Source organism: Rhodamnia argentea, chromosome 5, assembly GCF_020921035.1.
Source record: "Rhodamnia argentea isolate NSW1041297 chromosome 5, ASM2092103v1, whole genome shotgun sequence".
Taxonomy (NCBI): Eukaryota; Viridiplantae; Streptophyta; class Magnoliopsida; order Myrtales; family Myrtaceae; genus Rhodamnia; species Rhodamnia argentea.
In genome coordinates, this window is record NC_063154.1 from 19,293,563 (window position 1) to 19,318,835 (window position 25,273).

The 25,273-nt window shown below is 40.7% G+C and overlaps 2 protein-coding genes across 2 annotated transcripts; both read right to left on the reverse strand.

The window, feature by feature from the left end:
- Nucleotides 1-3,305: 3,305 nt before the first annotated feature.
- On the reverse strand, nucleotides 3,306-5,510 carry LOC115737238 (caffeoyl-CoA O-methyltransferase 2). The gene is made up of 5 exons (XM_030669274.2): nucleotides 5,302-5,510; nucleotides 5,107-5,186; nucleotides 4,840-4,984; nucleotides 4,408-4,539; nucleotides 3,306-3,773 (listed from the first exon to the last, which is right to left on the reverse strand). Exons 1-5 carry the CDS (start codon nucleotides 5,392-5,394, stop codon nucleotides 3,480-3,482), a joined length of 744 nt encoding a protein of 247 aa, XP_030525134.1. The 5' UTR covers nucleotides 5,395-5,510; the 3' UTR covers nucleotides 3,306-3,479.
- Nucleotides 5,511-17,570: 12,060 nt separating this feature from the next.
- Nucleotides 17,571-19,390, reverse strand: LOC115730138 (U-box domain-containing protein 26-like). The gene has a single exon (XM_030660730.2). It carries the CDS (start codon nucleotides 19,093-19,095, stop codon nucleotides 17,842-17,844), a length of 1,254 nt encoding a protein of 417 aa, XP_030516590.2. The 5' UTR covers nucleotides 19,096-19,390; the 3' UTR covers nucleotides 17,571-17,841.
- Between the last annotated feature and the right edge of the window lie 5,883 nt (nucleotides 19,391-25,273).

The following is a 25,273-nucleotide window of genomic DNA, read 5'->3' on the forward strand; positions in this document are numbered from 1 at the left end:
GTGTTTGGTGCCTGATCAAGATAGGATAAAGTCGGATATAAGAGGGAGATAACTAAGATAACTCGGTTAAGACTATCTTATGGGAGAGGTGGAATAAAAGTGGACATGATTTTTAGGAATAAGTGCATTAGAAGTCTTAAAATTTTTCATGTAAGTGCAAATGAATTCTAAAATTTTCAAAAAGTTCAATCAAGTTTTAAAACTTGTCAAGAAAGTGCATTCGAGTTTTAAAATTTTCAAAAAATGCAATAAAGTCTTAAAACTAGTCACGAAAGTGTAATCGAGTCCTAAAATTTTCAAAAAGTGCAATCAATGAAAGAAATTGATTGAACTAATATGAGAAGTTTTAAGACTTGATTACATATTTTGAAAGTTTTATGATTCGAATGCACTTTCATGATAAGTTTTAGGATTTAATTGCATTTTTTTTTTTAACTTTTAAGATTCAAATGTACTTTCGTAACAAGTTTTAGGACTTTTAATGCCCTTTTTCCGGATTTTTAACATCCATTATATTATCTTGTCTACTGCTAAGTATAAAAGGCATCAGTGTAAATAAATCTAGAACTTGCACAAACAAAAATGGTAAGTCTCTCACGACACTATTAACTAATTTAGTTTATTTGCTTATATAAAATACTAAAATAGCTAAAATATGTGACAAATATAAATACAATATATAATTATATAACTACTAATTTAGAATCGACAAAAAAAAAACTACTAATTTAGAAATTTATAAACATCATATATATATATATATATATATATATATATTATAAGATAAAAAGAAATTCCAATGAATATATCCGGCTTATGGATAGGATGTAACAAAATTCATGGATTTCATATCTTATCCTATTCAATCATGTCTTGATTAGAAATTTAGACGATCGAATGTAGCCATTGTTTTGGTCTCCACCTTGAGTCGCCCACATTGGAAGGCCGACTGAGACAATCAGTCCAAGTAGGTGGTTATGATAGGAGATTCATATTCGAATGAGAGCAAGCGACAATGTGTGAGAAGATAGACTATTGCCACATGGTCGTTGCCATAACGAGAGATGGTGATCGCATCGGGTAGTTTGACTATCGATCATAATAATTTCCCCGCCTCCTCGACGTCCTTTTTTTTTTTATTTCCTTTCATTATACTGGTCTTAAGATTTTCTCGGCAAAAGAGCACTTATAGTGTCAATATTTTTCTACGATGCTCATTTTAATACCAACATTTTTTTTGGATCACTTAAGTGTCAAATCTAAGAAAAAACGATCACTTTGGTGTCAACAGCGAGAAATTCCTGTCAAAATATATATGTGCCATTTTTATTCAAAACGTTTTAGTGCTATGCCATTTATAAGTCCACATGGCAAATTTTTTTTTTCTAAAAATCAGTCCACGTGGACTCCAAATGGAAATTTTATTTGAAAAAGAAAGTCTACGTGGCAATTTTTATTAAAAAAATTCACTCTTAAAATTAAAAATAAGTTAAAAATAAAAAAAAAGTAAAAACTGAATGGCAGCGGCGAGGGCTTTAATTTTTTTTGTTTATGTTATTTAGTTATTTTTAGCTTAATTTTTAATTTTTTAAATTTTTCAATGCAAATTCGGGAGTGAATTTTGATTTTTTGCAGATAAAAGTGATGAAGATTGTATTATAACTTTTCAGATACAAATGCTCTTTTAGTCATTTTTTAACTATTTTTTATTTTATTTTAATCTCTTAAAATTTTAACTTATTTTTAATTTTTTGAATATTATGTTGAATATTTTTTTTATTAATTTTTGGCTTTTTTATTGCTGATTAGGATTCTTCGGCGAGCCATTAGACGCCACGTAAGATTTCCGGAGACTTTCACCGAAGTTGGCACTCTAAAAAAAATTGACATTTAAGTGATTAAAAAAATATATTAATATTTAAGTGAGCATTGTACGTAAATATTGACACTTTAAATGTCATTTTGCCAGATTTTCTGAATCTGTTCGAACTCGGTAGATTTTTCTGAGTTATGTCCGGTTTATATCTGGAAGTTGTTTGGTCAGAAGACTGTCCCCGGGGTTAGATAGAAACGTAACGTCATGTTTGACCTTAAACCCACATCGGAAGCAAAAATGGTTTCGAAACAAACCTCGTCAACGGTCGGATGTGGTCGGGAACAAGCCCTAGATGTCCTTATAAAATTAAAATTAGGAAACAAATGAGTAGTTGGTTTATTTCGCGGAAAAACGATGATCCCAAAAACATTTTTCAAGAAATGAATGATTACATCTCTTAAAAATAATGAAAAATATTTTTACCATCCACGATGATATATATCTAAACAGTGTAATGAAAAATTAAAATGTTTTTAATTCAACTATTTTGATAAGTGATACAAGTGATATTTTTAGAAAATATTTTCTAAATCATGGTTTTTCGCGAAATAAACGCACCCCTTGCTTGGAAGATTGGGGTAAGAACAAAACAAGTTGCTAAAAATCCTTTTCTACTTAAAATTTACGCCTAGCCGATCATACGCTACCGAACCCATTATCAAGTCTAGTTTATTGAATACGAAAGATGACTTTATACGTTAACTACGATTATGTGGAAGGACATTTGATACATGAATTTCTCATAAATGCAACGATCGAGACATGTCGAGAGCAAGATTCCTCAAGCGCTTGATAAAAATCCCAAACATCTTATAATCTTCAAAGGGCCACGTTGTCCTACAATCCTAATTGGAGGAATATAGTCTATTCTCTCAAATGTCCCGTGTCTCGTCCATCTTAAGTGTAGAGTAACTTCAAGACTTTTGTCATCATAGTCAGCACGATTAAGCCATAATGACGATCTCGGTTTTGCCGATTACAATCCGCGACGATCTTCGTACATGAACAAGTCCGTAAGTTCTGGTAGAATAATCAATGTAATTTGAGACAAATTTTTCTCTTAGCTATTTTACTTACTTAATCGTATAGAAATGCGGCCATTTCTTCTGCATCGACCTGATTTATGATACTATCGGAGTGAAAAACGGGGCCTAAAGAAAGAAGAGCTAGAGGCTAGACTATATTAATAACAAGTAAATCCTTTGTACTCATGGTGAAATAAAAAATTTCAAGATATTTTCGGATAAAGTTCAATTGCAAAGTCTGAGACGACCTAGGAAGCACTTTTTTTTATTTATTTATCAAAACCCAAAAAGCACTCGATTGTAACGAACTTCGTAAGCTTATTTGGGTATTGGGCATTTACTTGTAAGAACTAAATTCCTCGCAATGGGTGTCCAATTTGAATGTAGCTCCATTGAAAGCCAAATCAGCAAACTTCTTCTCAATCCTTAAAACATTCGTTTGAATACAAATACATTCTTAATGGTTCAAAGACAATATAGAACAGAAGATGGGAAAGATGACAAAGAAAAGAAGAGTATCAAAGTGTAGTTCCCGATTGCATCAACGCTTGATTTTGGGATCTTCGTGCTGGTGGTGATCAGCTGATCCGACGGCACAGAGTGATGCCGTCGCCGACGGGGAGCATGCAGATCTCGATCCGGGGGTCCACGGCGAGGGCCTTGTTGAGCTCCAGCACGAAGTCCCGGTAGTACCGGACGTACTTGCGGAGGGGCGCCTCGGGGGGCGCAACCACAGAGCCGTTCCACAGGGTGTTGTCGTAGCCGATCAGGCCACCAACCTTGACCAGGTCGATCAGCCTCTTGTGGTAGTTGATGTAGTTGTCCTTATCGGCATCCACGAATATGAAGTCATACATTCCATGGTTCTTCTCCTGCGGTTTGCATGGATAACAACGTTTAAGGTTTGGCGCTCGCTCTTGGCCATCAGATCATGTGGAACCAATGTCGGGTCTACTTGATTCGAAGGTCGTGATGCGTTAGGTTAATATGCATGTCAGCCTCTCGTTAGAACTCAGTCAGACATCCGGTACCACATTAAGAAACAACTAGACAGAGGCATCGTGCCGAACTATATTTTTCTCCTCTAGCCGAAGCCATCGACCGGTCAATATCGTTCCGTCTCACAAGGAAACGGACTCGATCCTCAAATAAATTATGTTCATTTTGTAAGAGACATACCAGATTGAATTGGAGGGAGACTCTACTTAAATTCAACAAACCAGGTTTTTTTTTTTTTTTTTTGTTTGGTTTGCTCTATGTAGAGTCTAAGCTTTCTAGATAAAACATGCTTGGTTATCCATATTTGACCAAGTTGTCTTCAATGACCTGTAGCCATTGTATTCTGCCTGGAGCATTTTTGGAAATGTGCTGAATTGGGGTCACTTCTAGGAAAAGGACTAAACATGTTTTGAAGATTGAGAATGCATTAGTTTTGCAACTTCTGCAGCATAGAGCCCAACAGAGCGAGATCAAACGCGATCTCGCCGTGTTATTTTTGCTACTTACATCTTGCACGAGCTGGTCGAGGACCGGCATAGCGGGGCCTTCTCTGAAATCGATCTTGTGGGCGACGCCGGCCTTCTGGATGACTGGCAACCCGATCTCGTAGTTCTCTCTATTGATGTCCATGGCCAAGATCTGTGAGCAATAGCAATACACAGGGATCTCAGAAGCTGCCAAATTGTCATTAGGTTTCTTCCTGAATTTCTAGTTTTTGGGCTGGCCAGAATCATTTTTTTTAGGTTCTTTTCGCCATCTTTTCAGGTGTGAACAAAGCATTGTTAGGCAAAGTTGGTGACCAGCCACATTGTCTTGAACTTGAATCCTTCTAGAAGTGTTGAAGAATATTGAAAACTTCCCAATCATGAATCATTAACTACCGAACATAATCACCATTTGTTTCAATTACTCGAGTCAAAGGCTGCTGTCTGATCTGACCTTTCCGTCGTGGGGAATGGCGAGGGCGGTGGCGAGGAGAGAGTAGCCGGTGTAGACGCCGATCTCCATGGTGTTCTTGGCATTGATGAGCTTGAGCAGCATGTTCAGGAACTGCCCTTCATCGGCTGATGTGGTCATCAGGTTCCTGTTTCAATTTCCCCACACGATATTAATCACCAAAAAGCCCCAAGATCAAATACCCAAAAGAGCATTAAAGACAGCAACTTTCTACATCAACACTGACGACACAAATCCTGGAAGACCCACCATGGGTGCTTAGCAGTCAACTCTCTGAGCTCCTTCATGGGCTCTGGCTCTCTTGGGTAGACACTAGTCTCCAATATATACTACAAAACAGGCAAGAAGAAGACGATCCCATGTCAGGACATCGAGCCGAGATCGAGAAAACCAAAATTTACTGTCAAGCTCTCAATACAATCATGGACAGGAACATCTTTCAACCTGATACAGAGCATCGCTCTGCAAGAGGCTCTTGTGGCCGACTTCCTGATGCCGCCCTGCTTGGTTCTGCTGGGACTCTCCGTTGGCGGCCATTGATGATTCTTGGCTCCTTCTCCTTCACCTTCTGATCTCTTTTGTGCCTTTCTTTCTTTTTTCAATGGCTTCTGGCGCTTCTGTTTGCTCTGTTTTTTCTGTCTTCCCACGCTGAGTCCGGAGATGGGGGAGATATAAGGGAGAGAGGTCGAGCCGGTTTGAACCGGTTAGGTAATGTTTAGACCGCCCACCGAGCACTTGCCGGTCGGGGGTTGGTGAATTGCTCGGATGGACCAATCATTTGTCGCCGGCTGGGCCCACGGAATGATCGGCCATTGACCTAACCCTTTGATTGGTACTTTATCTCCTAAATTTATGATATTATTTGGGTAACTATAAATCATGAAAAAAAAAAAATTTATGCTAAGTTTTGCATATTACGAAAGCTTCACGTATGTTCTATTTTAAAAAAGTAAACTCGATTTAATCTCGAGATTTTGATTAAGTAAAACACAAAAAGTAAAAATTTAATTGAGACGGATCCTTGATCTTTAAAAAAAAGAAAAAGAATAGAGACGACTTGTTAATCTAGAAAAAAAAAAAATTAAAACCGTACATGACCGACCCCGTCCGGCCCTTCCAATCAATGTCAATTAGATTTTCTAAACTGTTTTCTTTCGCCGATCCAACCCGTTTCTTTTCACCCGATTCAGCCGGTTCGAGCGAGTACCGGTTGACGATTCGTGCGATGATCAATACGATTTCGAGCTAACAATGGCATGGCTTTCCATTTCGAATGCGAACTACTTCCTTTTTTTTTCTGTTCCCCTTTTTAAAGTGAATTACTAACCACTGTTTATGATAATGCGTTTTTGTCGCAAAAATTAAATATCCAGTTGGGACCCACCACTTGTGGGTTGCATGTGGAAACTAAGTTGGTGAGAATTTTTGTTTTTTTATTTTTGATTTTGATTTTTTTTTTGGGTTGCTCAGTTGGTGAGCGGTTGGTGAAGAGGAGACTTTGGACCTTCGCGTTGGTGCCCAGAGTTGGTGGCCAAAAGTTATAAAAACAATGATAAGAGTAAGTGCAAAATATAAAGTTGGACGGAATTCAATCTCAATTTTCAAGTGAAATTCGCAAGGAATCTCGTAATTTAATGAGCCAACTCTCTCTTTTTCTTTTATTGGCCTCTCCTCGAGCACGATCATTCTCTCTTTTTCCCTGATGTTTAGGAAGACTTATTTATAAGAAAATTCGATGCATGCGTATGAGGTGACGTCTACATAGAATGCATCAAATTAGTAAATCGAGGTTTTTGTCATTTGTTATGTCCGCCCACCTCATATGCCAAACTCACTATCCATGTCATGTCTCTCGATCAAATGAAAAATTTGAGGAAGAAAGGCCCATAATTCAAGTGTTGGGATATGGTTCACATTCTCCCGCAACCGAAACGTATATGGATCCTGCTTCATGTTGAGTGGGCTGGAGTTCGAGGGAGCCGCCCCGGCGGAGGCCTTAAGGGGGCATCGCATAATTTTTCATTAGTAATTTGGGCTTGCTCTCATGAATAGCTACTACTTAACGTACTTTTTTTGCTTGTAATTGAGTGATGTGACGAGATGTGCGATGTGCTAATTATAGTGAAATCATCTGTTGAACGTAACCCTAGTTTAAGGTTGAACCATGATAAAATCTCGTGTCTCAATTTTTCTTTCTCGTTTTATGTTTTACTTCGACTTGATTGCACGCCAAATTTTAACATCAAGAAGGGTATAAACTATTAAAAAAGAAGAAGAAGAAGGGTATAAACTAGGGTTTGAATTAGCTGTTAGTGAGGCGTTGGACCTTATGGTGCTCTATATTATATACATGCGCCTCTCCAACCACATGATTTCCAAAACAAATGAGAAACCAACTGTTGAGAAATTTAGCGAATGAGATGAATAATAGAATCGGACTTTGAGGCGTGATAACACTCTCTTTAAGGATTTATTTGCCCCACAATGTTGCTAATGGTTTCCCACAAATATCATCCAGGATACAACAAAATCTCAATGAGAATAGCAGATAGTAATTCTGATATTTCTCCAGGATCTCTTTATAAAATAATTGGAAAGAGTAGCCGTACTTCTCGTCAAAGAAAAAATTAAAAAAAAAATGGAAGATGAAGTTCTTAATTTAATAGACACGTTTAGTAATATATAGAGAAAGTATTTGAACGGACATGACCTTTTAAAGGCTAAGGAGTTATGCCGTAACGGACATGACCTTTCAAAAGTTAAGAAATTATGTTCAAACAGACATAATACGAACACACCTCTTCAAAGGTTGTAAGAGCCCTTTTATGAACAGTCGCATTGTTTCACTAAAAAAAAAATGATAATTATTGATTAGTGCCAAATCTAGTCCACGTGTGTACTCACATCTTTTCGATATGAGACAAGGCACCTCTTAGTTTGTTTTACAAACAAACTACCAACACCAACTTCCCTTCCTAAAAGGCCCTCTCTCTCTCTCTCTCTCCGCGGAGCTGGGCACCTCCACATCAATTAGCCTCCGTTGCCGGGCATTGCTTCATCTCTTGCTAGTTGCCAACTTCGAACCGTCACGAGAGCTTTTACATGCACAAGTGTTTGTTCATAGAATAAAAAGAAAATAAATATAATATAATTACAAAAACAAGTGTATTAATTATATAGGGAAAATGACCAAAATAATCTCCGAACTTTGATTAAATGTGCAATCTTGTCCATGTACTTTCAATTTGACACAGATGGTCCCTAGACTATTGATAAATGATCAATCTAGTCCTTTTGTTTGTTCAAACCGTTAAGTGATGATGTGGAGCTTTACCTGATAACATGAAGAGCTGAGTTGGATTTTTAAAAATATGACTCAGCATATGCTTTTAAAAAAAAAAATCTTTTGTCATTAAAATTGGGTTTTAGATATCCCTCTTCTTCACAATCACATCTCTTGGAACCAAAAGAAAGAAAAAAAATCGCCGTTTTTCTTCCTCCTCAATTGCAGATTTCTTAAAATGCTTCGATCGACAATACAACGAAGAGGGCTGGGTTGAGATTGATGCCGGCAACAATTCGGATATTGGGATTGTAGAGTGCATGCTACCGCCTCTGCTGGTGGAGCTCGTAGATGCACACACACTCGAGTTGATTGAAGAGCAGAGGAAGCCCGTACATGTCGTACAAAGCCATCTAGCGATCTTCCGTCCGAGTCGCAACAGACGCAAGCGATTACGCCCTCTGTTAACTTGGTGAGGTGCAACCCATCAACATTCGGTTTCAATGGCCCTAATTGTGGAGGTTTTCATCTTTTCCTTTCTTTGAAGACTCGGGTCTATACAAGTGGAGATTTTACAAGGATGACGTGTCATGTAGGCTCTTGCATGACTTTTATTTAGGGTTAATTACGACTTTCTTGAATATGGGTTAATGAGAACTTTCTCGAAGATGAAAATGCATGATTTATTGTAAAGTGGGAATAGCTTGTTTGGGCATGTTGTGGTACGCAATATCCTATAAGAGTATTAAAACAATATTGAATGCACATCAAGTTTTGTTATACTAATTTAGTGTGGTCCCAACTTGCCGTAGCCTTTGGTTGTAGCTTTTTCATGGCTTTTCGGACATGACCCGCATTTGTCTTTGTTTTCTTGTATTAAGATTATACTCGTACTAATTGTTTGTTCATATTATATAAACAATTGAAATATATTGATTGAGTCCTTTTTCGATTTTAGTTTTGCTGATTTTTATGTGCAACTTTTTGCAGATTTACATGGCCAATGAGACATTTCGATTTACTCTGTGGGTTGGGGGTAGGTTTGGTCGTGATAAAATAGTAGATTATGCTAATGGTCATAGTAGTGAGTGGCTTTATGATCCCGATAAACTAAGCTACTTTGAGATTTTGCACTTTGTACAAGATACGGGTTACTCTAATATTGAGAAATTCCATTAGTTAATGCCGGGGAAGAATTTTGAGAATGGCCTAAGATTAATTGAAGATGACACTTCGGTACAGGAAATGATAGGATTTTGGGAAAACGTTGGTGGTATATGTGAGATATTTATTGAACATGGTGAATACATTGGCGATGGGTTAGTTAAGAGACCAATGAACTTAGGAGAAGATAAAGGAGTTGTAATGCTTCTTGATCAAAAAAATCATGAAATTGAAGATGGTGCTGAGCTTATTGAGGTCCCATGGTTATCTGACAATGAAGAAGAAGAACTTCAAGCGGCTAGGGGAAAAATTAGAACTTTTAAGACAAATAATGCATATAGAGTTGCTAGGTTGCTAGAGATACCAAGTAAAATAGATGTTAAAGTGGAACCAAAAAGGAGGAGGAAAGAGGCTGTAATGACCAATTGTAAAGATAATGTTGACCTTAAGACTAAATACTTTGACTCAAGTGACTCTAATTGGAGTTTTGTCACGAATGATGAAGAATAGATAGAAATGGAAGAAGCTGGTAGAAGGAAGAGCACACATGCGCAGTATGATGAAACCACAGAGATACCTCATTTTGCATTGAATATGGTATTTGATGGACCTAAGCAGTTTAAGGAAGCTATCAATAAATATGCTGCTACCAGAAGAGTTAATAATGAGTTTATCAAGAACGACAAAATGAGAGTAAGGGCAAAATGCAAGGCTAAAAATTGTGACTGGTTAATTTATGCAACTAGAGATAGTAAGACAGGCTTGTTTCTAGTGAAAACTTTTAAGGATGAGCACACATGCTCTTGGTCTTTCCAAGTGATGAGGTTTACATCTACATATATAGCCAAGCATTATCTAAGCTTGTGGAGGGCAACTCCTTCAATGAAGTTGCATGAGTTCAAAAAAATTGTGCGAGAGCAGATGAGCTTAGATGTTACTATAACCCAACGTAGAAGGGCTAAGCTGAAGGTAATCGAAAAACTAAATGGTATGTACTCCTATGAGTTCAACAGGTTGCGGAATTATTGTGAAGAAATTATTCATAGAAATCCTTGAAATACTGTGAAGGTAAAGTTTATAAGAGAATCACCAAATTCAAGACCCGTCTTCCAATGGTTTTTTGTTTGCTTTGATACTGTGAGAAAGGGTTCTCTTGAAGGTTGCGGACCTTTGATAGGGTTGGATGGGTGTTTTTTAAAAGGAATGTTGAAGGGTGAGTTATTAACTGTTGTTGGGAGGGATGCATATAACCAAATGTACCCCATTGCATGGGCCGCCGTTGAGGTCGAGAATAAGGATTCATGGGGCTGGTTCGTAGAGGCCTTGAAGTTTGACCTTGGCACAAAGGACGGTGTGAGATACATAGTGATTTCAGATCAGCATAAGGTAATGTTATTATTCTTCCTTCATTTTAGACTTTCCATGTGTGCCATATTGTTACGTCATTACATATATATATATATATATATATATATATATAATATCATGTATTCTTTTGCGGGGGCTTGTGTAGGTACCAGAGGAGGAGATGCCATTGGCTGAGCAATGATGATATGCAAGACATATTTATGCAAATTGGCGCAAGAAGAATGGGGTTAATGACTGTCGTAAACAATTTTGGATTTGTGCCAAGTCAACTACAATCCCGTAATTTGAAAAGCAGCTTGGGGAACTGGATAAGATGAGCAAGACGGGAAAGGCTGACTTGATGAGGATTGCTCCAAAATTTTGGTGCAAAGCTTACTTTAAAACTATGTGCAAGTCGGATCTTGTGGACAATAACTTGTCAGAAGCATTTAATGGATCAATATTGGAAGCTAGACACATGTCAGTCATATCTATGCTTGAGGATATTAGAGAGAAGATGGTGACAAGAATGCATGAGAAAAGAGATGCATGTCAAAGATGGAAAAGAGACATTGCCCCAAGGATATTAGAGAAGATAGAAGGCAACAAAAAAGAAAGTGCTTTTTGTCATGTGCTTTGGAATGAAGAAAATGGATTTGAAGTGCACCATAGGAACGATAAATTTGTAGTGGACATAAGAAACAACTCATGTTCTTGTAGAGCATGGGACTTGAGTGGGATTCCGTGCCCTCATGCAATTTGTGTCATTCTATTCAAAGGGGAAGAGATAGAAACTTTTGTCGTCCATTGGTACAAGAAGACATACAACCACTACTTGGAAGCAATGAACGGCAATAATCTTTGGCCTTCCAGTGATAGAGAACCTTTGGTGGCACCAACGCCTCGGGTTATGCCTAGTAGCCCTAAAAAGAAAAGGATAAGAGAGGAAGGAGAATCTAAAAATGGATTCAAAGTGTCAAGACAAGGCACAAAAATCACATGCCATTTGTGCTTCAAACGAGGTCACAACCCAAGGAATTGTTCATTAAAACAAAAGAAAAAGGTAAGGTTTATTCATCTTGTGTCTCTAGTCTCTATCAATACTTTTGCCTTCATTTTTTTAAAGAAAACAGGGTGAAGAGAAAGTCGGACAGAGAGAACCCTACCCGTTTGTCACATAGATGCATCCTAACAATGCCACCACTCAAAAGGTACTCTTGACATTACGTTTAAGGAAGTCACTATGTATTTGAATAATTATAAGTACGATTTTAGCTTGAGTATTGTTGTTCTTAATAGCTTGGACTGGAAGGTAGTCGAGCCACTTCTCTACTAAGGAATGCCAACTATGATGTGATCAATGCTAAGAAGATGGAGAGTGCATCTCGCAAATATATCGCAACAATTGGACTAGAGGTACAACCTTATGCTAGTAAACTTGTTATGTAAAGATGTGACATTTGGTTGATTGATGCATTTCTTTTGTAGCGGCAAAAGGCGGACGTTATGAAAAAGAAGCAAGAAGAACAGAAACAAGCCGTGCAGCATTTGAATGATTTTGGAAGTGTTGGACCAAGAAGATCTCCAAGAAAGAGGAAAATTGACTAGTAATAGCTGTTTGAAGAGTTGAAAGTAGGATTAGTTCTAGTACTTTTTGTTGATATGATCCTCTAGAATTTAAGATCAAGAGATGGAGTTCGTTTTTTGTAGTCCTGGAAGTGTTTAAGATGTGGTAATGGTGCTATTAAGAGCACTCTGAGCAAGAATTGTTTGTTTTTGACAGTACATTTGATATTTAAAAAGAAGTACACATGGCCTTATTTTCATTTGATCTATTGGGGTTAAAGAGTACAGCCAACATTCTTGAATAGTTGTTTGTGCGCTTGTGCGCGATTCTTGTTTATAAAAAATTTGTTGCATTTGTAAAAATTTGTTGTGTTTGATCACTTTGCTAGTAAAACGCATTTCAACGATGGTATAGTCAAAGCCCCCTCTTTTCCTTCTCCTCCAATGACAAACCTGCTCCGTGCCGGATCATTACATGGATGTCCAACCATGCCACTTTTGCCACAGGTTTCAGCTTCGTGTGTCTAATTGTGCCTTCATATTCACTTCGTGGTCTCTTTCTTTCTTCAATTGTTGTACGCCTTCTAGCTTTTTTGGTTCTGAAATTTTGGTCGGGAAAGGATGCGGTATAATCTGTACGCAAAGGGCGAATGAGTGAAAATCAACTAAGAAGACTACCAATTTATCCGCCACACTTTGGAACAGTCGAATTGCTCGAAACGCTGCCATCTTCAAACACCAGCTACCAAAGCCCACGATCACAGTTGCTTCAATTGTCATTTTACACCAAAATTACTCGAAGTTGAATAGAAGGACGAAAGAGACCGAGAGTGTGACGAAAGACTCACCCAAATGATGAAAACCTCCACGCAATCGGGGGCACTGAAACCGAATGTTGATGGGTCGCACCTCACCGACAGAGGGCCCAATCGCTTGCGTCTGTTACGACTCGGATGGAAGATCTTTGGATGGCTTTGCGCAACCCGTACGGGCTTCCTCTGTTCTTCAATCAACCCAAGCATGTGTATCTCTATGAGCTCCACCAGTAGAGGCGGTGGCGTGCGCTCCACGATCCCAAGATCCGAATCGTGGCCGGCATCGACCTCAACCCAGCCCTCTTCGTTGTATTATCGATCGAAGCATTTTAAGAAATCTGCAATTGAGGAGGAAGAACAACGGTGTTTTTTCCTTTCTTTTGGTTCCAAGAGACAGTGATTGTGAAGAAGAGGGATATCTGAAACCCTATTTTAATGACTAAAGATTTCTTTTTTGAAAAGCATATGCTAAGTCATTTTTTGAAAATCCAACTCAGCTCTCCATGTCATCGGTTAACGCTCCACGTCATCACTGAATTGTTTGAACAAATAGAAGGACTAGATTGGTCATTTATCAATAGTCTAGGGACCATTTGTGTCACATTGAAAGTCCAGGGACGAGATTGCATATTTAATCAAAGTTCGGGGACTACTTTGGTCATTTTCCCAATTATATACAGGTGAGCTAATCTCAAGGATCACAATTTGTGTTTTGCATAGGAAATCCCACCTCTCCATCGCACCCCCTGCAGGATGGAAAAAGTGAATGCGAGAGTGAAAGATCGAATTAGCGCTAAGACAAATAGCTCCGATGTTGTCGCAGTAGATTGCCGGCGGCGTGGGTGACGGCAGACGGAGATCACTGAGAATGAACTGCACCCAAGCGAAGCTCAGCCGCGGCAATGGCAACGGCCCGATACTCAGTCTCAATGGAAGAGTGAGCCATAGAGATGCTGAAGAGGAACAATAATTTGTGTACTGGAAACGCCTCCTCCTCAGTAAATACAATTCGAGCCGGATGGAGGAAGATCAGATGTGTCGCATGCCGGAATCGAGAATGTTCGCTTCTATCGTCGAGTAGGGGGTCGTAAGAAGGGTAAGTGTCCCCGAGTTCTCTCGCCGGAAAACACGGCGAGTCACCGCGGTGGAGCACAAGGAAGTCTCGACGGTTCGCCGGCAACGGAGAGAAGAGCTTGGATTTGGTCGAGTGAAATGGGGGAATGGGGCGGCGGTGAGGCCCAGGAAGCAAAGATGTTGATGGGTTTCAGATGATGGTTGGGCCGAACAGTAAATCCTAGACCTAAATCTGAGAACGATGAAGATGGAGCTCTTCTTAAGAGCATCGTCTTTACAAGAGATCAGGCCCCGGAAACCCTAGGAGGACTCGGGGCTCGTCGGAAGGCACGGAGCCTGGCGCAAGCCCAAAAAAGTATCCAGCCTCCTCCGGTCGACAACAACGATAGAGGCGTCGGAATCGATAAGCATTTCGATGTTGGGTTCTTTCTCCGATGCCTCCTCGAGAGTTACTTCATGTTTTATTAGGTGATAAGTAAGGATAGTAGATTCTCGACGTTAATTTTTTTTTTAGCTTAGCTTGAGACCAGACCTTTTTCGTACCGAACAAAAAAAAAAAAAAGGAACGTTCCAGAAATCATAAGCAACGTTCCACGCGCAATTACCTCGGACAAAGAGACCGAAAGTGAGTAAGGATAATGTGAAAAAGCACACCACGACCCAAACCAACTTGAATTTGCCTCTTAGCCCTCACCTGTCTCAATCTCTGAGCTGCGTATAACGACCACAGTGTTGGCTATGTCTGAGGGATAATTGATTCAATCAAGTCCTAAATCTTTATAATTAAAAAAAGAAGAAGGTAGAATCGAATTCTAAACTTTGCAATTGGTTCAATTACGGATTGCAGAGAATTGTTGGGCTAGTTGAAGGGTGTCCGGATTCTATTCTCTCCTCGCGAAGCTAATTCCTATGCAGATTGGCTTGCTAAGGCTTGTCGATTAGGCTACCTCTCTTCTAATTGGCTGTCTATGCGCCCACCATCCTCCGGAATTTGCTATGTTTTGATATTGCTTCCGGTTGTTTCTCAAATTTTATTAAGTGAATCAAAGTACTCATCTTTTAGACAAAAAAAAAAATGGTTCGATTAAGTCATCAGTCTTTATTGTTAAATTCAATTAGGTCCTAAAATTACATTGAAAAGAGCAATTTAAGAATGCTAACTAAGCACCCTTTTAGAGACGTTGGCAAGTTCAGGTTCTATTCTTCGAGATGGCGTGACAGCACATCATTTCGAAAAAGATTTAGAACTTGATTGAACCAATTGAGAGGTTGAGGATTTGGATTGCATTCCGTGTGTAAGATTAAGCCTTTCTATGCAATTTCTCCCCATATGAACAATAATATTTGCTCTAAATGTCATGTTCCATTGTTTGTAGATATCTTGAGTACATTGTCATGTCCATTTTGAAATTTCCACGGACTAAATTTGCATTCGACTTATACTTAGTTCTTATCTTTGGATAAAGTACCATGACATACATCCCGCGGGGTAGTTTTCATACCAAATTTTTATTTTACTTTTTTGAGGTTTGTTTTTTCTAAGTTAGAATTTGACATTTTTGAAATAACACAAACTTTCTTTTCTTATTTTCTAAATAAAGCTTCCAATGAATTATGATATTTCCTTTTTACAAGTTGAATAATTCTTGTATATGTAACTCCCATTTATTTATCTATGATAGTTTCATGTAGTGAGAAAAGAGTATATGATATTTCATGCAGTGGGAAAGCTATTTAGTACTCAAATTCGACAATTGATATCGACGACCTTTATATCGAGTGGCCGACAAAACGCATGATTGGACGGTTGCATCAACCGACTGATAAGGTTGCCAACAATTTTCTCACGCGTATATATTCAACGGAGGGTAGACTCAAGTATATAACATCCGAAAGAAAATAAGGTATATCGATTACCAAAGCATGACAACCGATTCATATCTAACAGTCCGACCATGATATGAATGGTCACATTCATCATTCACAGCCCAATTTATTGCTCCGGACAGTGCTAAATCTCCATACCACTTATTGGTGCTATTTTCCATGGAACTGCATTGACATGCATTTTGCAATCTAGCTGAATGGTCTTAAAATAGTAAAATAAAATAAAAAGATTGGAAAAATAAAATAAATTTTAGGGGATGGAATCAACAGTTTTCCAAGTATAGTTTGGACAAAAAGTTGAGGACATGACATTGATCAATGTTGGTTCCCAGCTGCTCCATATCATTCCTTCAAAGACAAAATGGATGATGCCCTCCTTTGCTCTCCTCTCGACGAATTAGAAGACTGAGACAATAGTGGAATTTTAGTCGGGCATGTGAGCACTAGTGCCCATCACACAAGAAGTGAACAAAGACCATAGACCTTTGCCATGTGATTCCATGGCTTTGTCTTATAAGCATGTGATTCTTGATATACTCTATCTATCACATGTGCTTTATACATGTATGTGTTAATTTTTATTAAATTTAAAGGTAGATAGTAATTTAGATTCAAGAAGTCAAAACCCAAATTCACAAAGAAGGTTTTTTTAATCCACGTTTATAAGGCTTCTGAGGACCGAAAGTCGTCATGATTTTCATGGTCGTTCCCGTAGTCTCGACTCTTCTTTAATCCACCTTTTTCTCTAAATATGTTTTTTTTGTCGGGGTTGACACGGCACCATCTCGGATGCCATGTCATGAGTCATGTGCTTGTCATGTTAGCGTCTAATCGGAAAAGCGGCCGGCTTTCAATCAGAATGCATCAATTCCAAAAAGGCCGGTGCTTTCGGTGATCGAAATCGAAATTCGGTCGAATACAATAACCCCCCGAGTCCGATGGCCCTCGGTGAAATTCGTTGTTAAATAACATCGCAAACAATTATTAAGTGATGAACACAATCCACTTGAACAAACGTTGATGATCGGTTATGATTTACCATATAACTTCCTATACAGTAAATTTTGTCACTAGTCTACATCATGTTCGTGTGATTTGAAGTTTGAACTAATATGGGCCAAAACTCGTTTCTATTCTTTGCAAAAACACCAAGCCCTTCCTTTAGCAAGACAAAAGAGAAACCACATCAACAAGTAAAAACATCATCCGAGTTAATCACCATGCTAAACCCGAATTAATAGACCTCAAGAAACTATAAGACCATCTCCAAATGCTACTTTAAACCGCCATTCGATTGAGTGGTGAAGCGAAAATCGAATGGCAAAGCGAATAGAACTCAAAATCGAGAATCCAATCCTCAATGCAATCTCAAGATCGAGTCAGAAAATTACACCATAGGAGTCTACTCTCAACATAGATAGCCGGCTTTCGACCCGATTCATAAAAATTTATTTAGTTCGATACACAAAATCTATTTAAAATGTTAATTAATCATCACACCAAAAAGAAAAAATCTCATAAGGGATTAAGAATCAGGAAGGACATTAAGAGATCAACTGCTGTACTCTTCAACTTTCTGAATCTGATGGGTGTTTTTGATATTTTCCCAACCAAAAATTCTTACATCCACAATTACGTACAAAAATTACAAATCTCTCTCTCTATACACCAAAATCTAAAATTGAGAAAAACATTCCCTTTCCACCATTCCTTTCTTCCCTCCTCACGTCTCTCTACCAATTAGAAAATTTCACTAATCGACAAGAACAAGAAATAATACCATAAATCGAACAAAAAGAAGCAACAAAAATCGCAAAAGCTATCATGCGACGTCGTATCGGACCATCGTCAAAACGGGACGACCACCTCGCTGCAAGCGTAATTGTCGGAGTTGCCGATCGGATCCTCGGGCCACGAGTCCCGGAGCAGCTTCAGCAGGAGCTGGGCCTTCCTCTTCGCCCGCTCCGTGCACTCGCTCTGCACCAGCAGCAGCAGCTGCGTCACCACGCCGGCGGCCACCGCCTCCCTCCGGCACTGCTCCGACGCCGAGCACAGCGCCAGCAGCGCCCCCGCCGCGTACTCCGTCGCCCGGTCCGACACCTTCAGGATCATCCGCACCAGCAGCGGCGCGCTCAGGGCGTGCGCCGCCAGCGCCGCGCACCCGGCGGGGACCCGGCAGAGCAGCTCGATCGTCGCCAGCACCCGCTCCGCGTCACCGCGCTCCAGGTCCCCCAGCCGGTCCACCAGCGCCGCCCCGGCCCCGGCGGCTACCGCCCGGTGCCGCGTCGGCTTCACGAGGCAGAGCGCGAACGCCGCCCGGGCCCCGGCCTTGAGCGCGCGGGGGCACCCCGCGCAGTCCTGCAGCAGGCCGACGACGCCCTCGAAGACCCCGGCGGCGCCGCTGACCCGGCCGCGGAGCTCCGGCGAGCGGACGCCGGCGACGGCGGCCTCGATCAGCGCGGCGGCGTTGATCCTCACCTCGACGCAGGGGTGGAAGAGGAGACCGGTGAGGTAGGCGACGCGGTCCGGGTCGGAGGCGACGGAGGCGCACTCGGGCTCGGCGAGCTGCAGCATAGCCAGGAGGGCGAGCGACTCGTGGGCCAACTCGGACGACTCGGAGCGGGGATCGGAGAAGAGGATGTCGAGGAGGAGGGGGCGGGCGTCGAGGGAGGAGATGAGGGCGCGGTTCTTGTCGGAGTCGCGGGCGAGGGTGCGGAGGCGGCGGAGCGCGGAGAGGCGGGCGGCGGAGGAGGATGATGCGGACTGGGAGAGGAGGAGGCGGACGCGGGAGGGGTCGGCGGGCTGCTTCGGGGTGGGGATGCGCTCGACGCCGGAGTGGCGGTTGGCGACGCACCAGGACTGGATGAGGCGGCGGAGGGTGTGGTTGGGGATGAGGGCGGAGTCGAGGAGCGGGGCGCGGGTGACGGGGCAGGTGGTGTTGCCGGCGGCGATCCAGGGCTCGATACTGGAGCGGTCGTAGGTCTGGCCGGTGGAGACGGTGACCGGGTCGCGCATCAGCTCCAGGGAGATGGGGCACCGGAAGTGGTGCGGGATCTGGACGCCCACCATGTCCAGCGGCTCCAGGCTCAGACCCCCACGCATTTCTGCTTCTCTTCTTCTTCTTGCTTCTCTCTCTAGAATAATCTGTACCGCTTCGCTCCCACTCAAATGAAGTCAATCGACACTTAGCAGAGCAGAGGTAGAGAGAGAGAGAGAGACTGCAAATTCCCTTCTTCGTCTGAGAGAGAGGACACTGGTTCCTTCTTATACCAAATCAAGAACAGAAGAGAGAGAAAGAAAGAGAGGGAGAGGAGAGAGAAAGGAGAGAAGACAATCAACATGCTTCTCCGAACAAACAAACAGCTGGTTTTTGTGTTTCTGACTCCTCGGCCACACGTGTGGACTGTGGGGGTGGCAGTCTAGTCCCCACCCCCTCTCTCTCTCTCTCTACCTTTGACCTAACCATGGTTAGTTAGACCCTCGTTCTGGTCCCGTCCTCCATGAGGGTTGGCGTGTCGTGGTTTGGTCAAAGGTAATTGTGCGACCAGGTGGGGGCCCACATTGCTTGTGTTTTTCCCCTTTTTTTTTTTTTTCTTTCGAATTAAAAATCTGACTCCCGTTTACACCAAGAAGGGCCCCAGTGATTGACGCTGATGTTGGTTCTTTCTTCGTTGCTGTTAAGTATTCTTTTTGCACTCCAGCCCTTGGAGTTTCGGGTATTCCTCCATCTGTCCCCGCCTCGCCCCGATTTGTCTCACAATAGTCCCGCGAACTGAATTATTGTAGAGCCGAGTGGCATAATTAGCATGGTCGTACCATTTGTTGAAGCTGTTATCTTGACTCCCTAGATGCATTCTCAATCTTATTCTTTTGCCCTTTTCAAAACGTTATGTATCGAACGATGATTGCCTGATCCAATTTAAGTACCCAGCTGGCCGATCATAGGAATTACTATACGACGCTATATTTCGCATGCTTTGCTCACTTAAGTGAAATCCCACTAAATTTACATCTCTCTCTTAGCCTCGAACAATATGATTATAATATGTTGCTTGGATGTGCAGAGTGCAGACTTTCTTCCATGCACCACCATCTAGGCAGAGAAACTTCACCAACCCAAAGGGAAAACTCCAGAGTTGGGACTACTCTGTTAAGTCTTTTCGGTCCAGAGTCCTTCACCAATGGACCTGCTTAGACAAATCATATAGTTCTATTTCTTCCATCTTTCCGACTCACTCTTGCAGGACCAGGATAAATGTACGAGGGGAGTTATTAACTGGTCCTATGGTCTTCCACAATTGACTAACAAAGCGTTTCGATTTTAAGATATCGATAACACATTACATAACAATTAGTATCTCAAAATTCGAAATCTTCTCTCGTGTAATTACCCGAGTCAACAAGCGCAAAAAAAGAGCACCCATTAACAAAACCCTTGACAAAGAAACGCCGCTTCTATCGGTCGGTCAAAGACAAAACAAAACCATGTTCAAGCCAAAAGCTGGTAGGCATTAGTTTATGCTTAAGGGGCCAATGGAGCTTCCCTCTCCAAATCTGTGGCTCGTGATCAAACCCACATCCAATCCACCAACCAAGTTGGGGGGAGAGAGCAAAAGACCAGTTGTCTCAGCCTGTAAAGCGCTCTCACTTTAACGGTCGTGCACCCAAAAGAAGTGGCAAAGCGTCTAACCCAGCTCTTGCATGTGATGGCCAAAGCCAAATCCTCATGAATGTACAAACCCTAAAATAAGATTTAAAAAAAAGAAGAAGAAGAAAGCTTCTCTTTTTCAGCTCCTTTAGACTCGTGTTTTAGTACAGTGAAACCTTCCACGACAAAGTTGTTTTCACAAAAAGCTCCGTCAAAGCCTCTCTGGCACATCACCTGTTTGATAAAAGTTGCTCACGAAAAAGCACTTAAAAAGGCTAGGGTTTATGTCATCTTGATTACGATATCCAGGGGTCCTGCTTTTACAACATGGTCAAAAAAAAAAAAAAAAAGTAGTGCTTTTGAGAATGCCTCACATGCAAGGTAGAAAGGTGGAGATGCCCACTTTCCCTTCTTTGCAAGTTAGCCCCGTTATTTTTTAAAATTCCCAACCAGAGGGGTGGAAAATAGAAAAAAAAAAAAAAGATTAGCCATGTTAACCTAGGGTTGTAAAGTTACACCATGCACAGTAAAGAGGTTTATTTGAAATGCCCATCTCCTTCGCCAAGGAATAGTTTTGGACTGAGCATAAATAAGAATTAGACAAGCCATACTTGCCATGAACTTTTAAGTAATGGCTAAATTAAATTGAAAACGAAAGTTGAGATTTTAGTCATCATACTTTTCCCCGCATGCTCGGATTGGTGGGAGTGCGCAGCAAAAAATCCGATATCTTCGTCAGGGGAGATTGCTAAGAGAGAGTCTAAGTTCGAGTTCCTCAATATATTTAATTGGACTCACATTCACTCAAAAGCTTATGCCAATAAGTTAAGGAATAATCTAGATATATTAATTGCTGCACGTCACACCAATTTTCTGGTGGAACTTTTCTAGCATAACTCGCACGTGCATCTCAAACTATTTAAAAAAAAAATCACTGAAACTTACTAATCGAACTATCGGAAAGGAATTATGTACTTAGAGATTAGAAATCGTAGGGGAAAGATTCGATCTGAAATAAAAGTAATGGATGAAAAACTAGATTGTGGGTCGTGCATAGGTAGGATAGAGCAATAAACATCATAAGGTCAGTGTAGAAAACAAAACTCATAGGATTATGGAGACCTTAGACATTAGAGGAGAAGCGAAGCAATCTCCGGACCGAGTCATGAGTTCAAAGGCAATACTTAAAGAGGAGACTCTTTAATAGAACACTCATGTACAAATACTTCTTAAAAAATAAAAAAAACTTTTTTCTTTAACATTTTGAAATTCGATTTCACTCGTTATTCTTAAAATGCAATTACGACACGTTGAGAAATGAGTAATTGAAAAATAAGTGTACCTGAATATAATTCCTTGCGAGCATCAACACATCAGGACTTTTCTCCTTTGTTCACGTTACTTTTGGAAGCATTCATTCAATGTGCTGTTGCATTTCTTAGTCAACATAATTTTTAAATTATTGGGGAATGCTATCTTCTCTCGGGTTCGATGTGATTGTGGGATTTGATTGAAGAGCCGAAACGCTTAAGCCACAAACCTTTTTCTTTTATTTTCTTTTCCGTTTCTGGGTAGGGGGGGAAATTTGAGAATTTGGGAAAACTCTGGGGGTCAAAAGGAAATGTGGAGAAACTAAGGGGTCCAAAGGCTAAAAAGGGTTGGGGGGTCTGTGTTTGATGCCGGTCAACGGTCAAGGTGGGTTGGGTTGTGTGGCGGGTCCAGGGTGTCTCTCCGCCTCTTTATCTGCGCACGACTTCTCTCGTGGATAACGTTGAACAGTGGAAGGATGGTGGGACCCAGAGGATTCAATCCGACAAAATTTTCTTTTTCTGGTCATTAATTTTCTCTAACTACTAATTAGGCCGGCTCTTTTGAAGTACTTCTTATTTCCCTTTAAAGTTTTTTAAAAGTGAAAATTATTGGTGAATCTACGTGCATTGAAATATTGAGAGAATGTATTTAAGAGCATAAATGCTAAACTCGTCAAACGGATGGGTCGGATCATAAATGGTTCGATCCAAATAGAATCGTTTTTTGACCAAAAAATAATTAGATACATTTAATCTATGTGTGACCCATTTACTGCAATACAAATCTAATAACAGATACCCAACCTAATATATATTCTTAAAATACTTTCATATTTAATCCATGCTAAAAAAAACTCATACCCAAACCGAGATAAGAGTGCAAAGTGAGTGAGTAGAAAATCGAGTAAGGGAGAGAGAATGAAGCGGAGTCATAGAGGTGAATTGGGTATAAGTAAACTGTAAACTCATTTACAACCCATTTAACACTCATATTATGTTAGAACTTATTTATGGTCCATTTATCAAATATAACTAACTCATATAGTAACTCAGCCCATCATGTATGGGTCAACAAATAGATTTATGATCCATTTTGATAAGTCTAAATTGTACGCGGATGCCGAGCTATCTGTATCTTCTATTTGTAATTTGGGTTGTTCCTTTACGGTTGAGAACTAATTAAGAAAAGATATTTTATTGGCACGCTACTTTGGATACTTCCACATTTTTTGCACTCATGGTTCATGGTGATGATATTTCAAGTCATAAGATAGACTTATGTGGAAAATAATTTATGGAAATCTAGCCCATTATTTATTAGTACCTTTTCCTATGAAATCATGAAATTAGAAAACAACATAACAACCAACAAAATTATTATTGTCTCATTTCCTAAGATCTGCTAGAAATTCTCAAAGAAGGATCTTACCCGTAAATTTGGTTCTAAAAATCGAGGTCTTCGTAAATTAGTCATTTCTCATCGAAAATAATTTCTGCCCATTTATTGTGCATAGCCCAATCGATTGGCGATTTTTTTTTTTCGGACTTAGAGAGAAATTTTAGATAGAGGAACGGAACGATAAACGAAAAGAGATGTGAAAATAGGTCCGGATCACATGAAAACCTACATCTCACCATAAAACCAAGCAAAATATGAAACCAAAAAAAAAAAAGCCATCTTCATCCTAACTAATTTTTTTTAATTATAATTAAAAATCCGAATCTCTATTTTATCTTGTAAAATCACGGATTCCACAAGCTGCTTGATGTGTGATTGTATTGGAGAGAGAAGCAGCCAATGGGTCCCACGTCCTCATTGGTCAAATTGACAAAATGATTAGTCCAAAATAGCTCTAGAACATCCACTATGGTGTCCCTAGTGCCACGAGCAATGAGTGCCGAGCATGGAACGAAAATGGCCAAAATACCAATCAGATCCCGAGCAAGGAGGATCAATTGAAATCCAAAGGAGAAAATTTTTCTCCCATCAAAATCAGGAAATGGGTCGCTCGACAAACCTAGATTGCTTGGAGATATTGCGAAGGTTCGTCGTGATAAACGTACAGTGAGGCGGTCATCGGACAAGACATCGCGTCGTTAGCTTCGATTGACCGTAATTATTGATTTTCGTGGAATCATCGGGCCTGTGCGAACATAAGTTGGAAGGTTCGAGTCTCTGCACGCGGTAATTCCTCTTTTCGGATATTATTTGCGAAACGATTCGGTTTGTGTGGTTGGTTTCATAATGTCCATCACTCTTAATTAGCTAAAAGAATAAAAATTACAAAATCGGGAATTGAGTCATGAATCTTTTGAATTTGTGCCAATTCGATCATCCAACCAACTTTGACCAGACCGTGCCGACGTGGACGCTAATCGGTGTGCCAAAGTTAGCTCAATGGACTAAATTGGCATAAATTGCAATAGATTTAGGATTTTTTTTTTCCCGCAATTCTCCCATCTGCAAATGGAGCTTATGCTTTAACACTTCAAACCGCTATCGAGCCAGGATCCGCACGCACGGTCGGGAGGTACGAACGACGATCGCAAGGGATAAGTTCGAGCGCTTAGCCTCCGACCGTGTTCACCTAATCGAAAAAGGCTAAGCCTGTAAAATAATGCACAATTTAACACCTAAGTAAGTAGTAGCGATGCTACCAACCCTAGGTAAGACTTGTCCAATCACATGGAATACAACCAATCTTGGCTAGGAAGTGGGAGATATTTGAGCTGGGAAAAGGAACAAAACAAAGGGGTTGTTTTCTTTCTCTCTCTCTCAATTTTTGTGATGGTGAAGGAGAGAATCTCTCACATGCAACCTTCTTGGCCTTAGTAAGAGAGAGAGAGAGAAAGAGACTAGAGAGAGAGGGAGCAACATCAAGCTCAACTTTTGGAAACAGAACCCAGCAACAATCGCCACCGTAGTGCTCTTCAAGGGACGGTGTCGTTTAGCGGTGGGAAGCGCACACCCCGGGAGGAATAATGTTGTGGACAGTGCGTCCCACGAGCCACGCCCCGTCGCAACGCCGCTGTCCCCAGTCAACCGGGCAGCATTTTCGGCCGCCACAGCCCACACAAACACACCACCACCACCACCACCAGCAACGACAACAGCGACAGCAACAGCAACAACAAAGGAGAGAATAAAAATAGAAGGGAAAAAAAAAGTACTCCTCCCCGCGCACGTGCCCAGCCCCGCGCTCGCACGTGCTTACAGCTATGTCCCTCTCCTATGCGCAAATTACATTCTTCACATGTGAGCAAGTTGATTCGAATTAATTCCGGGGTGGATTGTGTGCACATGCTGGTCGGAAATTTTATG